The sequence below is a fragment of the Myodes glareolus genome, chromosome 2 (assembly GCF_982192425.1).
Source record: "Myodes glareolus chromosome 2, mMyoGla1.1, whole genome shotgun sequence".
In the NCBI taxonomy this organism is placed as follows: Eukaryota; Metazoa; Chordata; class Mammalia; order Rodentia; family Cricetidae; genus Myodes; species Myodes glareolus.
In genome coordinates this window covers 104224286-104239656 of record NC_142027.1, presented here as the reverse complement: position 1 = coordinate 104239656, position 15371 = coordinate 104224286, and the positions used below count along the sequence as shown (strand labels likewise).

General features: G+C 44.8%; 1 protein-coding gene across 1 annotated transcript in view; it reads right to left on the bottom strand.

The window, feature by feature from the left end:
* Positions 1-15140, bottom strand: part of Gna12 (G protein subunit alpha 12) — an 85240-nt gene extending 70100 nt beyond the window's left edge. Inside the window, exon 1 of the mRNA XM_085683491.2 lies at positions 14727-15140. Coding sequence (XP_085539617.1) covers positions 14727-15029 — 303 coding nt within the window. The 5' untranslated portion in view covers positions 15030-15140. The remainder of the gene's footprint in view (positions 1-14726) is intronic.
* Positions 15141-15371: the final 231 nt, after the last annotated feature.

Below are 15371 nucleotides of genomic sequence, written 5' to 3'. Positions count from 1 at the left end.
AGTCAGAACTGGGTATGGCTGGAAAACACCTGCAATTCCAGCCCTTGGGAGGCTGAGACAGGAGAATCATGGGTTCAAGGTCAGCCTGAGCTACATAGTGAGACCCTATCTCAAAACAGCAATACAAAATAACAACAAAGAAAATAAGAAAATAAAAAGGAAAAATGTAGGAGTCAGGCAAATGGAGATCAAAATGTTGAGTGTGTTCTTAAGAGCTTAGCTTGAGGACAGGCAAGCTCTTTAAAGCCAGCCAACAGACATAGGCAAGAAACTTACAGCCCACAGCATCAAAAAAAGGGAATGTGCTCTGACAGCAGGGCTGCTGAGCCCAGTCTACCCACTTGTTCCCCCAAACTCACCAGCACAGCTAGTCATTCCTCCTTCCTTGGCACATGGGACAAAGAGGCAGTGGGAGAAGGTGCGAGAATCATAGTGGTTGAGGTTAGGAAGGTGAAGATCTTGTCCACCAGAAACCTCAGCCTTACCCAGACAGGGTTACCTGAGGCTTTGACACAGTGACAATTAAGATGTGGAGAAAAGAACACAGACCACCTTGGCACAGAGGTGTCCCTCTTAGGCAGACTGTTTGGCCATCTGCAACTGCAGCAGAGTTTGGCTCATGGTTAGACATCAAGGAACTTGTCTACTCAGCTTCCCCAAATGATTACTTTTAATGAGACACCTGCTCTAACTAGTTGCTGACAGTTCTGGTATATTTGTTTAAAACATCTTAGTACTTTATAGTCACACTAAATATGTACTGATAAGGAGGTAAATGACCAAGCTCCCAGGGAGACACTACACATCCCCTAACAGGGTTTTCCTCTGGTTCTTTCTCCATCTCTGTTCTTGTTTTGAGACAGAGTTTCACTATGTGGTCCTGGACTTGAACTCACAGAGTTCCACCAGCCTCTGCCTCCCAGTGCTAGGATTAAGTGTCTTAGGTAGCCAAGGCAGACTTCAAATACAGTACGTAGCTGAAGATAACATTGAGTTTCTAATTCTAAAGTCCCCATTCACAAGTGCTAGAATTATAAATAGGCGCTACCACACCCTGGAATTAACATTAACAGCGTTTTTTCCACCTCCAGCTATAAGTCATTAGGGTCCTGGGACAACCTTTCCGTATCCTAGAACTATGAAACTGTTTCCCTGAAAAAAAAACGTGGCCAAAAAATATATAGTCACCAACTACCTTGTGTGAGGCAAGAATTGAAGATAGAAATTCGAGTGGGAACTGAAAATCCTATTATAATAGAGAAAAGCTTTCAAAAGGTCATCTTTTGAAATATGTTCATGTGTACTGAGGGGAGGGCATGTGTGTATGTGTGAAAGGACATCTTCAGGTGTTGTTCCACAGGTGCTGTCCACCTCCCCCCACCCCCAACTTTCTTTTTGAGATAGGTCTCATCAAGTAGGCTCAACAAATTGGCCAGAGAGCCTAGAAATCTGGTCTTTGCTTCCCAATGCTGGGATCACAGACATGCATTATCACACAAAGCTTTTTAACATAGGTTCTAGGGATGAAACTACTGTCTGGTCTTCCAGAATTTTCCTGACTGAGCTCATTTCTTCAGTCCTGTTTTGTGTCATTTCTTTTTCTTTTCCTTCCTTCCTTCCTTTCCTCCTCCTCTTTTTTTTTTTTTTTTTTTTTTTTTGTAGGCCAGGCTGACTTTGAATTTGTGAACCTCCTGCCTCAGTCTCTTGAGTGCTAGGATTACAGGTGGGCTGAAAGCACTCCTCTCAAGCAATTAATACCTATAACTGGGAAGGGAGCTGGGAGTAACTTCCTTTCTGCGTTAATGGGTCTTTTTCTCAGAGCCCTGTGCATCTTGTCTACAAAGACAAGCAGAATTTCACCTTAAAAATTCATGCAATTTGTATCTCTTGGTGCTGTTAGAGGCTGAGGAGGTGTGTCCACCTTAACCCTGGACCTGATGGAAATTTTCCATCTGTCTGAAGCACTGGCTCCAGCACAGTGCAGGATTAGTCAAGCAAATCTCATCAGACACCCATTAGAAGGATGGAGTAGCCAAAAGCCAGGCAAGGTCTCCTGGGCTGCATCCTCCCAGCCTATTGACAGTGATATCCTTTCTGCTCTGTCCTCCCCTTATCTTCCCAGTCCCCAGAGATAAGCCACCCAAGAGATAAGCCCAAGAGCCACACACAGGACCTGGCTCTGACTGGTTCTGAGGGATGGAGCAGGTCTTCCTGCACACTTGAAAGCCATTTGACTCCTCTACTGCTCCAAACAGACCCTGACGATTGGTTCATCCACAGTAGACACAGTCATGACATTAATCCACCATCTGCATTTGCATACTCCCCCACCCACAATTCTGCTCAACCCTGCTGCAGTAGCTACTTGGTACCCTCTGTCACCTACAAAAGCATAGGCTAGCACAGTGATGATCATTACCATTGCCTTGGCTGTAGCAGTCTAACTCTACAGGGCCAATTGTACCCAGTAAGATGGTAAAATAGATGCCAGAGTCCAGAGAAAACAGCCAGCCACCAGACTGCTGAAGCTGTGTATTATGGCAGAGGTCAGGGACATTACCTCCCCTGGACATTTGCAACTCTTGATTGCTCCTCAAAAGCCCTCACCCCTGGTGAGGTAATAACTGTTCCTTGTTGCCCTACAGATGGTATGTATCCAAAGGTTAATTTTCAGACTAGCTCAAGAAACTGATGTAGAAGCAACTGCTCCAATAGATATACTAATGTGGAGTGAAAATTATGTCTGTTCTCCAAAGCCAGTACACTAGGACAGACTTAAACATGTATCCAGACACAGACACTTTCCTGTGAAAGGTGCTGGAAATGAAACCCAAGGCCTCATGCATGCTAAACCCATGCTTTTCTATTGAGCGAAACGCTCTGTCCCAAAACAGATGTCTTACTTGATTTTATGTGTATATATGTACACCATGTCCATACAAGTGTTTCCAGAGGCCAAAAAAAGGTGTCAGATGCCCCAGAGCTAGAGTTACAGGCACTTATGAGCCACCATGTGTGTGTTGGGAACTGAACTTGAGTCCTCTGCAACAGCAGACAGAGCTCTTAACCACTGAGACATCTCTACAGCTCAAGATAGATGTCTTAATTGGCAAAAGACGCACACAGAAAGACTGTGATATAGGCCAGCAATAATTAGTCCTACTCTGTTTACCCTACAAGGGAATCAGGTGATATTAGGTGACAGCTCTGACAGCTCACTTGACAAAAGACACAAAGACTGCAACTCTTTTGATTTTTTTTTACCAAACCTCGATTTTATTTGTTATTGTGAATACACTTGATATGTGTATTCAGGCACATGAGTGCCACAGTGCACATGTGGAGGTCACAGGACACCACTTTGTGAAATCAGTTGTCTCTTTGAGCCTTTATGTGGGTTCTGGGGATTGAACTTGGTTGTGAAACCTCTTGGTTTCCTCAGAGAGGGTGTCCCCTATGTTGTCCTTACAGCACAGACCAAGCCGGCTGCAAGTTTGCAGTGACTCTCCTGCCTCAGTCTCACAGGCTTTGACCCTTTTCTCTAGATGCAATCTACCTATCTTTAGGAATGCTGCTGTCCTTCAGGTAGTGAGAGAAGGACCAGCAGCATTACACAAGTTCCTCTGACAATTACCCTGTAATTACAGCTCTAGATACATTTTATATCTTCATCTATGACTGATGGGCTCCATGGCCCATTCTTGGCTTTGCCCATTCTTGGTTTTGCCATAACAAAATTGCTAAGAGTTGATTCTGAACATCTGCCAATACCAGGTGCAGCCCTGTGATGTGGGATTCCCCTCTGTATGCTGTGATTACCATTAGTGAATAAAGAAAGCTGGCTTGAGCCTATAGCAGAGCAGAACAGAGGGAGGCAGGGAAACTAAACTGAATGCTGGGAGAAAGAAGACAGAGTTAAGAGAAGCCACATAGCCCTGATGGAGACAGACACCAGAACTTTACCTGATAAGGCACAGCCTCGTGTCGATACACAGATTAATGGAGATGGGTTAATTTAAGATATGAGTTAGCCAGAAATATGCTTAAGACATTGGCCAAACAGTATTGCAAATAATATGGTTTCTGTGTGATTATTTCAGGACTGAGCAGCTGGGAACTAACTAGCAGTCTTCCTACAACAGCCCTGTTCCAAATGCACCTAACAGATGATCAAGTGCAAATGCTGCTCCTCTCACACAAGCAATTGGGAACCCGGGAGGAAAAGACCTATCATTTGGTGCTCTGAATCCCTTTTGTAGCCACAACGTTCTTGCTGGCTTTTTCTCACTCAACTGATGGAAAAGATGCTTTTGTTTTTGGGCGTTTCAAAAGAACCAACCACATGTGTCCAAGTGTAAGAGAAAATTTGCTTACTCAAGTGCAATTTGCCAACAAGGCAGTAAAAACCCAACTGTGCTCCAGACCCAGGGAGCTGACTTCCGCCTCAGCACCCGTGCCAGCCCACCCACTGTGGGAGGCACTGAGCCCCAAGTGGGGCTTCTGAGCCCAAAAATCAGTGACTAGCAGAAGTCAGGAGTTTCAATGTGACTAAAAACACAAACAGGCAATAGAGGCATCTCCAGAGTCTCAGACTCCTTTGCCTCAAGCTCTAAATAACAAAACCCAAAAGACTCTTTTGTGTCGTTGAGCATGTGTGTGCGTGTGTGTGTGTACATGCATGTGTGTATATGTGCGTGCAGGTACATTTGTCTGTATGTACACATGTGTAGATTAGACTAAAGGCAGATAACTGGTTGTCTCATGTCTACTGTTGTCCACTTAAGTTTTGGAGTCAAGTTCTCTTCACTGAACACAGAGCTCATGGTGTCAGCAACACTGGATGGCCAGCAGGTCCCTAGTCTCCACTCCACCAGTGCTGGGGTTACAGGCATGCACTGCTGTGCCCAGCTTTTTATGTGGGAGCTGAGGGATCTGAACTCAGGTCTTCATGCTTGCATCAATCATTTTACACTTGAGCCAGGCTTCAATTCTTAAAACCTCCAATTTTAACATAATCTTTCCAATTTACAGTAAGTTTTGAATTTGTAGTCCATAGATATCCTTGAAAGTAGATGCTTGTATATGAACTTTCTATTGTGTAGTTGTCACAGCAAAACCACCATATTTTAACCACTCCTTTAAATTACAAAGCCCAGCTCATACCTGTGCTGACTGTCCCCTCAGTTCTAATTGTTGCATGTGCCCAAAAGGTTCTTGCCTGCATCTGTATCCTCCTTCTCTACCTGCTGGAATCTTCCAGAGTCTTCAAAGGCTGGTGTATTCACACTTCCTGGACCAGGCCTCTTGATGCCTCTGCCAGGGTTAATCTTCCCTTCTCCCACTGAGTCATCTCTCTACCTCTTCAGTGGTGTTTAGTGTTGTATACAATCATACTCTAGGTACTTGTGCAATATCTCTGCAGGAAACAGATGCCCAAGGCTGGAAATAATTGATAGTCATGAAATATACTCCCTCAGCTCCCAGTACAGTACATTGCACATTCTAAACCTAAATACTTTTTTAAAATTTATTTTTATTTATATGTATGTTTGTGTGGAATGTATATTACGTGGGTGTAGCTGCCCGCGGAGACCAGAAGAAGGCACTGGATCACTTAGAGCTGGAGTTATAGATGGCCTTGAGCTACCTGATGTGGGTGCTGGGAACTCAATTTCTGTCCTTTGGAGGAGTGGGAAGTATTCTTAACTGCTGAGCCATCTCTCCAACCCTGAACATTCTGAATTTAATTATTTTATTTCAGCTTCAATGTGGGACTACCCACTCAAATAATCCAAATTTCCCAGAAGTTTCTAAAGCAATGCATACATATGCAAGGTAAATCTCAGTTGAAGTAGTTAAAGGAGAAACAATACAATTATGTAGATGGAATTACAAGATATAACAAAGATCCTCCAAACAGATCATTAGCTTCTAACTGTATGTGAAATTCAATAATTAACAATGGTTTCAAAATTGAACACATCACACACAGATCAAAGGATGAAAACACTGTCAGATGATGCCAAGCTGGGCTTCAGTGTGGGAGTCATTTTATTACTAAAGATAGTCTTACATGGTTTCCAAAATATTTAATATACAAGCCCCAAGGGAGCTCCAGGTAGGAATCACGAGAGTGTCATCTTTAAGACTGGAGAAAGAATGGACCAGGCAGTCAGTCTTATTGGGATTATTTATGGTAAATCAAAGCAACAAGTAGGCCTAAATATTTAGCTCAGCAGAGTGGAGAGGAAAGCTGATTTCCTCTACATTCCTGCCCTGAGGAACCAGGAGATAGGTATGGTCCATGTGGCCCAGCAGAGGGAGGTGGCAGTGCCACAAAGGGGTCTAACTTCCCACCCACTGCTTGGCAGGGATGCTCCTACTCCTCCTCTGCCTAGTGTCAAGGTTCTCATATTGGACCAAGGATGCAGGAAGTGGGGGCTGGGTTAATGTTACTCTGTCACCCAGGCCCAGAGGCTGATGTCACAGCCTCATTTGACAAGGAAACAGACGCAGAGGTCAAGAACAAAAGTGCAGCTGGAGCAACAGCTGAGTGTGCAGTGGCTGCCTGGCTAGAGGGTGGCATGCAGCTCAACCCCCAGTTCAGGAAAACAAGAAACAAAACAGAACAACAAAAAGAAGTGGACAGCTCTGTCAATAGAGTCCCACATTAAGAAAGAAAAAAGTGCATGGAACTGTAAAGTATTTGACAAAACAACGCTGGAACCCTCCCCTAAAATCTGGCAAAAGACATAAATGTCCAAACTCAGGAAGATGATCAAGGCCCAAACAGGATAAGCAGAGAGAAATCCATGTTGAGCTAAATCATAATTAAATTTCTGGAAACTAAAGACAAAGAAAAAAAGGCCATAAAAGTAGCTGGGAAAAAAATAAAGCATCAAAGAGGAACATATGAAAAGGACTTCTCCAAAATCAATGGTAGGGGAGGAGGAACATGGAACATTTATAAGTACTAAAAGTGTCCCGCTGGGGATGCAGCTCACTTGATAGAGGATCTCCCTGTGTTTCATCACCGGGAGGACATAAACTGGCTATGGTAGCACATGCCTATAATCCCAGCACTAGGGAGATGGAAGCAGGAGGATCATAATTCAAGGCTGTCCTCTTTAGAGGACAGACCAGGCTGGCCAGACCAAGCTATATGAGATGCTGTCTCAGAGTAAATAAGTGTTAAATATGAATTCTAAAAGTGGTGATGGGATAGTCCTTAAGAATGAAGGGCAAAAGGGCTCAGTCAGTACAGTATTTGCCTAGAATGTAAAAAACCCCGAGTTCGATCCTCAGCACTTCATAAACTGGGTATGGTAGTACAAGCCTATAACCCCAGTGCTTGAGAAGCTCAGGAAGGAGGGATCACAAGTCAGAGACTGGTCTACGATACACAGAGGCCCTTTTTCAAAAAACAAGTTATTCTTTGGCCTCCACCCACATCCGTGCTACAGCACGTACGTCTGGGCTCAGGCACATACATCACAAACACAGACACACACACGGGGGGGGGGGGGGAGGCGGGAAGAGCAGATGCAAAGTACAAGCAAGAGAGATCAGACACCATGGAATCATCAATAAAAAGCTGTGAGACAATGGCTGCTAAAGAAGGTACCAGTGCAAGGAAACTAGACAGTTCCCTCACTGTCTGTGGCTTGATATATACATCCTGACTTCATGAAAAGGCCACATGCATTCAGTAGAAATATGCTTCAAATTGTGAATGTTTATGGAACACAAAACAGAACCTCAAAATATACAAAGCAAATGGACAGAGCTACAGGCAAGACAGACGCACAATTATAGTTGGGGACCCAAATACCTGACTCGCAGGAACTGATGAAACCCACTGGACAGCTCAGTAAGGATACTGTGCTCATCAATGTCAACAACAGCTGATATGCAGAATACTCCAGCAAATAGCAAGCTATGCATATTTAAGTGCCTATATTCACTGATAGGACCACAAAACATATGCTTAAGAGATTGTGATTTGGGCTGTAAGACACACTCAAGAAATAGAAAAGAATAGGAATCATATACAGTGTGTCCTCCAACCACAATGAACTCTACTAGTACTCAATAGCAAACTGACAATAGTCACACATACAAATAATTCATGAGTCGAAGATAGCTAAATAAAATAAATAAATGAACACAAGAGTAATTAAAAACAAACGAGCATATTGAGATATATGATGACAGTGGAGGCAGTACTTAAAATGTCTGTTAGAAAAAAAGATGCTGGGGCAGTGGGATGGCTCAGTGGTAAAGGCACTTGGCTCAGAAGCCTGACAAGTTGAAAAGCCAAGTTCAAGCCTCAGAACCCCTAAAAAACCAGATGCAGATGTAGTGAGTGGTGTGCACCCAGAATCCCAGCTCTCCTAAGGGTGAGATGAAGCCCGAGAAAGTAGGATCTGAGAGCGAGGAGCTTATCACAAGGCAGAAACAAGACTCTGCTTCAACAAGGTGGAGAGTCCTAGCACTTGGGAGGTGGGGCTGGAGGATTGCAAGCTCTGGGTCAGCCTCATTTGCATCACTGGTTTGAGACCAGTCAACATGAGGCTATCTGAAAACAGCAAAAAGGAAAGGAGCCAAACATGGGTGGCTCACACCTTTAATCGCACCTCTGGGGAGGAACTCTCTTTCAACAAACCAGGAACAAGGGAGTGCAAATTAAATCCAAAGTAAACAGAAGGAAAGAAACAGTAAAGAGCAGAATTAACCCTGGGGTGGTGGCTCACACCTATCTCAGAACTCAGGAAGCTGAGGCATGAAGATTGCCATAGTTAGTTCAAAGTCAGTCTGGCTACCCCCCTCCAATTCTTAAAAACAAGAAAATAAACAGAAATAAATAAAATTTAAAACTGGAATATCACAGAGGAGAAAAAAATCAATGGAATAAAAAAGTTGATCATTTTCGGTTAGGGAAAAAATTAGCAATAAAACTAATAACCCTCTAGGAAGAGTAGAAAAATCGAGAGCTGGAGTGAGGCTCAGCAGCAGAGCACTTATCTAGCATGTGCAACACCCTGGGCACCATCTTCTAAACCACTAAAGAAAAGAGTGTGTGTGTGTGAGTGTGATGTTAAAATCAATCAATCCAGTCAAGTAGATGGTTCAGTTGGTAGGGTGTTTACATGAGGAAGTATTGAAACATGAGTTTGAGTCCCAGAACTGGCATGAAAAAGTTGAACGTGGTGGTGGTATACTTTAACCCCAACTGTGAGAAAGAGGAGACAGGTGAATCCCTGGGGGCTCACCAGATAGCTAGCCTAGCTTAATCAGTGAGCTTTAGGCCAGTGAAAGACCTTGTCTCAAAAGCAAGGGATGACACCCAAGGTTGATCTCTGATCTCCACATGCACACAGGTACAGCCACACATACACAAAGGCACAAGCAAAAATCAGTCAACGAATAGAAAACACTGTCAGCGGCAGTTAAAAAAAAAAAAAAAAGAGGTCATCAGGATTCTCAGCACTCTCACTTGACATAGCATTGTAGCCACGGCAGTAGGCAAAGAAAAAGAAATGAAAGGCATTCTCTTTTCTTTCAGAACTACGCCAATTGTTTTTATTTTTTAAATCCACCCTCTACTCCCCCTCCATGCTCCCACCAGACCTCCAACTTCTCATCTTCTTAAATACTGCCATATGTACAAGGGCATACTCAAGGGAAGGAAGAATTAAAACAGCCTCTACTTGCAGATAACACAACAGTTTGTGCAGAATACTGCAAGTGACAGAAAGCCCCTACAACCACTCAGCAATATCATGGCACAAGACCCAAATACAGAGGCCAAGTACACTGTTATCATTAACAGTGAGTGAGCTGAAAGCGAAAGCACAGTATCTTTTATAATTGCCTTAAAGAAAACTCTGCTCTGGGGCATAAACTTCCTAAAATCATGTTTAGAATCTACAAGAAGTGGAGCAGGCTGGTGAAAAAAAAAAATCAGGCTTAAACGAAGGTGCTGTGTTCATAGATTAGAAAGCTCAACATGGGCATGAGGTCAGTTCTTTCCAAGATGATCTTCTGGTTTAAATCATCAATTTCCCAACAATGCTTTCTATAGATATAGGAGGTCATTTCTAGAAGTTACACTGGGGCTGGAGGGATGGCTCAGGGAATAAGAGTGTACTGCTCTCGTAGAGGACCCAAGTTAGGCTTCCAGACCAACATCAGACAGCTCACAACCACAATAACTCTGGTGTGGGGGTGGGGGTGGGGTTCCAACTCCCTCTTCTGGTTTCCAAGGGTACTGTACTCCTGAGTGTACCCATACTAAGACATAAGAATACACATGACTTTTTTTTTTAGGTTATAAGGAAAAAAAGACAGGCCCTGGACTAGCTAAAATCTGGGTCAAGGGAAAAGATAATGTGGGAGAAATATCGAAACTCACATTTAGTTACAGTAATCAACACTGTGTGACACTAGCATAAGGACAAACATATAGATCATGGGAACAAATTACAAAACTTACACATATACAAATAGGCCAACTGATTATCATTTTTTATAGAGACATAAAGCTGTTCAATAAGAAAATAACTAATAGTTCTGAACCTGGATATTCACAGGAATAAAAAAAAAAGAGCTTCAACCTAAACTACAAACTTAAAAGTAAGATAAAAACTAAAAAACTCTTAGAGAAAAATCTTTAGGATCTAGGCCAAGCATAAAATTCTTAAGACATGATAGCAAAAGCATGATCCATAAAAATAAAAATGGGTAAACTGACTTTACTGAAATTAAAAATGTTTACTTTGCAAAAGACCCAATGTAGAGAATGGAAGGACAGACCATATGTACAATCTTTATGTGGAATAAAGGACTAATATTCACCATATATAAAGAGCTCCTTAAACTCAACAATAAAAGCACAAAGAACCTAATTAGAAGAGGGACCAAAAAAAAGAGTTTTTTTCCCAAAGAGGGTGAGAGGCAAATGATAAAACTCAGCATCATTAACAGTAGGGAAATGCAAATTAAAACTCTAAGAAAATACAGCATATACCTCTAAGAACAGCTGAAAAAAGCCAGTGACATCACCTAATGCCAGCAGGAATGCAGTGAAACTGACGTGTAAAAAAGAACCTTTGGGAAACTGACAGTTTCTTATAAAGATGAAGACATCACTGTTGAATATTATTCCAGACACATGAAAACATAAACACAGACACAAAATTGAGACTAGCGGCCCATGTCTGCCATCCCAGCACTTGGAAGGTAGAAGCAGGAGGAGCAGCCAGCTTCAGTAACATGGTTAAGTTTGAGGCTAGCCTAGGGTACTTGAGACCGTGTCACTACTAACCAACGAGCCAGCCAATCTAAAAGAATGTAGTATTCTATGTGTAGTGAGCAGCAGGTGGGAAAAACCCAGATACCTTCACCAGGTGATCAGAGAGGTGGTACATTACTCAGCAGGAAGGTGGGAATTACGGCCATGTGCAGTTGCTCACATGGGGAGCACCACAGAAATGTTCTGACAAAAGTCAATTCCAAAAGACCATACACTGCATGAATTCCATTTATAGAATATGCCGTGTGGGGTGTACAGTGGATGCATGTGAGTGTGTGGGTGTGCACAGGAGCCAGAACAGGACATCAGGTGTCATCCTCTATCATACTGCCTTATGGTCTTGAGAAAGGGTCTCTTACTGAACTAGAAGCATGTTTCTGCCAGGCTGGCTGCCAAGCAAGCTCTGGGGAGTTCTATGATGACAATTAAGGTAATCAATCTGATTACAGGGAAAGACCAGTTCAGGTACCCTCTCTGCTATTGTTTAGGGTCTTAGCTGGGGTCATCCTTGTCTCTGGTGTCCCAAACCCCAATGCTAGGGTTTACAGCCTTGCCCAGCTTTTTACATGGGTGCTGGGGATTCAAACCCAGGAACCCTGCTTGCAGAACAAATGCTCTTACCCACTGAACTATCTCCTCAGCTTCAACACAATAGTTTTGAAGTGACAAAATGATAGAATTAGGAGAACTGATTGATCAAAGCCAGGATCAGCAAGGAGGCAGGGACTGAGAAGGATTTAAAGTTGAAAAATGAATTCTAACTAGTTACCGCAGATAAAAAACATTTAATATAGAATGATGAGTAAAAAGGTTGGGTGTAAAAGAACGCCATGAAAGTAGAAGGGGCCTGCTGGGAAGAAGGACTCAGCGAGACTAATAGGGGTTGAAAGATAGTGACTGGAGTCTAAAAACAGCCAAAAGGTATTTTATAAATATATGAAATTGTAAAGGACTAAACATTTTAAATTACTAATTTAACAAAATACATTTGAAAAAAAAAGACACTGAAGAATCCCTGTTAACAAATCTCATTTCTGTTGATAAGGAGGCCAGTAAAAGCAAACACTAAGAGCTCATGAAGCAGAGACTGACTTCTCTAAAATGTACATAACAGACTTTCAAGTAGACTTGAGTTTACGTTTCTAAATATTTTTTCTGCCTCCCAGGTTGAAAGAAACTGAGCCCTCAAGCCTACCTGGGGTAAAGAAAATCAGCAAAAATAAAACCAGACTCCCTGAGTGACAGTCAAGTGCGTTTTGCCCTTCTGTCGCTGAGGGAAATTTGAACAACTATACCCATCCCTTTAAGGTGATTGTCTAATGTTTACGGAGCACTTGGCCAGAACCCTGAGCTGCCAGAAGCTCTGAAAGGTGAAAAGGGTGTGATTTATCCTTCAAATGATTTTCTTCCCATCTTGAGCCCAAAGGAGCTACTTGTAATTAAACGAAACATTTAGTAACAAACATGTTGAGTGTGGGAGTGTTGGCCCGGAAGTCTGGCTCCCAGGATCCCAGCCCAACCGCCCTACACCAAGGTTCCTCAAGGCCGAAGTGAAAGACGTGTCCCAGATGGGTTTCTGCGCCCCCTTGCTAAATTAAAATCCCATTAGGCTCTATAAATCTGGTCTCCAAATTGGCTTTAGGGTAGGACAAAGCTCTCCACCTGTTTGGGACAGCTTTCCTCAGACCTATAATTTGCCCTCCCCGCCAAATAACTTGGGGCTTGGGAAGGATCAAGAAGATAAGAAAAAGGGAGATGAGAAACTTTGAGAGGAAACTAATCAAGGTGAAGGACAGATGTTCTCTGCCCTCCTCTAGACTTTTCTATAGCTTTCTTTTTTGAAATAGGGTCTCACATAGCCCAGGCTAGCATCAGACTCGCTGTGTAGCTAAGCATGGAACTTCACCTCCTGCCTCTACCTCCACAGTGCTGGAATTACAGGAGAAGGCCACCATGGCCAGTTTATTCAACCTAGGGCCTTGCGCGTGCTGGCAAGCACTCTACCAACTGAGCTACACGCCCAACTCTCCAGATCTTTCTTTCAGATCCTTTTATATAGACTCGCAGTTCTGACACCGGCCCTAGACTCTGTCAACGCGACTGTTTCTTTCGCACATGTGGCACAGAATATAAAAACACACAATGGACAGGACCCTGAGTTCAAAGTCACAGGATGATTATTGCATCTGGTCCAAAATCAAAAACAACCATGCAACAACGAAGACAATGTGGACACTGAATCACAGTGAGCAGGCTTTAAGGAAGCTTTATGTTTTGCTTTGCGGGGCTGAAGCCCAAGAGCTTGTACAGGCTAGACAAGTGCTTTACCACCTAACAATTCTCCAGTCCTAGTTTTCTTTTTTTTTTTTTTTTTTTTTTTTATCCTTTAGTTCGATAACGCTCCTGTGTGTATGCTTTTAAAGTAAGGTCTTACTGTTTGGTGACACATACCAAAATATTTTCTAATACAGTTATACATCTGGAATTTGCTTAGAGACCAGGGAGTCAGAGGTGAAGGAGATCGGCACAGAATGGTTCCTTGTTTTAAGGCTAAGCCGCGTCTCACAGCTCCTTCTAACATGTCCTCTAACTTGGTACGTATATGTTAAGTCTCCATACTAAAAGGTTTAAAGAACAATGTGTGGCTGGCACATGCCTGTAATCCTACCACTGGGGAGATGGGGGCAGAAAGATATCGTAGGAGCTCAAGGTCATCCTGGGCTACACAGCAAGGCCAGCCTGGGCTTCACGAGACCCTGTCTCAAAAATCCAAAACAAACAAAACTTTAAAACTGAAGACTAGGGACTGGCAAGATAGTTTTAGTTAGTCAAGTGCCACCTAGCCCTGGTTCAATTCCTAGCCCTCCGTGGACCAAGCGTGGTGACATAGCGCCCCACAATAATTCCAGTATTTGGGGAGTGGAAGGGGGGGCACGGGGGGGGGGAGGGAGGATCAAAAGTTCAAGGTCATCCTCAGTTACGTAGTGAGTTCAAGGCTAGACTGGGATATATAAGACACTGTGTCCAAAAAATAACGATCAGAATGGTAGATTCTCATTTACAAATAAAAACGGGGACGGATGTCCTTCAACCTACGCTGTAAACTTCGCTGGCTGGAGGGACGGGAAGAGTTGGCGACCCTTACTCCACGTGTCCAGCCCTAAGAGTCCTTCAGAACCCAAGGCCCCGCGCGTGGTTCAGTTTCCACTCCCACGGTCCCCAGGCAACCAAGATTCGGGAAAGCTATCAGGCCCCTGGGGGTCACCGGAGTAACCCCGGCAGGCGCGGCTAGAGGTTCCTTTCGGAGGGGAGGGGCGCCCGGCAGCAGGGTCGCCGGTCCTGAGGAGGACAAAGGGGGCGGGGTCCTGAGCCCACTCGGGGCCAGGTGTGTGTGGGCGGTGCCGCGCGTCACCTTGAGGATGTTGTCGAAGATGGTGTCGCGGAACTCCAGTAGAGCCTTCTGGTCGAACTCCCGGCCGTGGATGATGCGCATCTGCTTGAGGAACGTGGACTTGCCGCTCTCGCCGGCGCCCAGCAGCAGGATCTTGACCAGCCGCCTGACCGCGCGCCGCTCGCGGGCCAGCAGCGCGTCGATGTCGCGGCTGCGCCGTCGGGCCTCGCGTTCCGCGTCGCGCGCCGCGCCGGCCCTGCGCTCGCGGGCTCCGGCCTCGGCCGGCAGCAGGCAGCGGCTGAGGGTCCGCACCACCCCGGACATGGCCGCCCTCAGGCCGCGGCCGCGCCCCGCCGAGGCCCGCGCGCCATGGACGCCCCTCAGCCGGCGCGGCCCTGCCGGGCCAGGCGCCGCCCCGCCCGCCGCTCCCTCAGGCCGCGTCCGCCGCCGCCGCCCCGAGGCCCTCACTATCCTGGCCGGCTGAGGGGCGGAGGGAAAGGCGCGGAGGGTGGGGCGGCGCCGCCAGGAGCCCGTTTATTGGTTGAGAAGCCGTCTATTCGATGGGGCGCGACTTTTTATTGGACAAGCGTACTTCGGAGGAGGTGGGAGCTCCTGCGACCTTTGGGGCGGAGCCGGCGCCGAAAGAGGCGGGATCTTTGCGGCGAG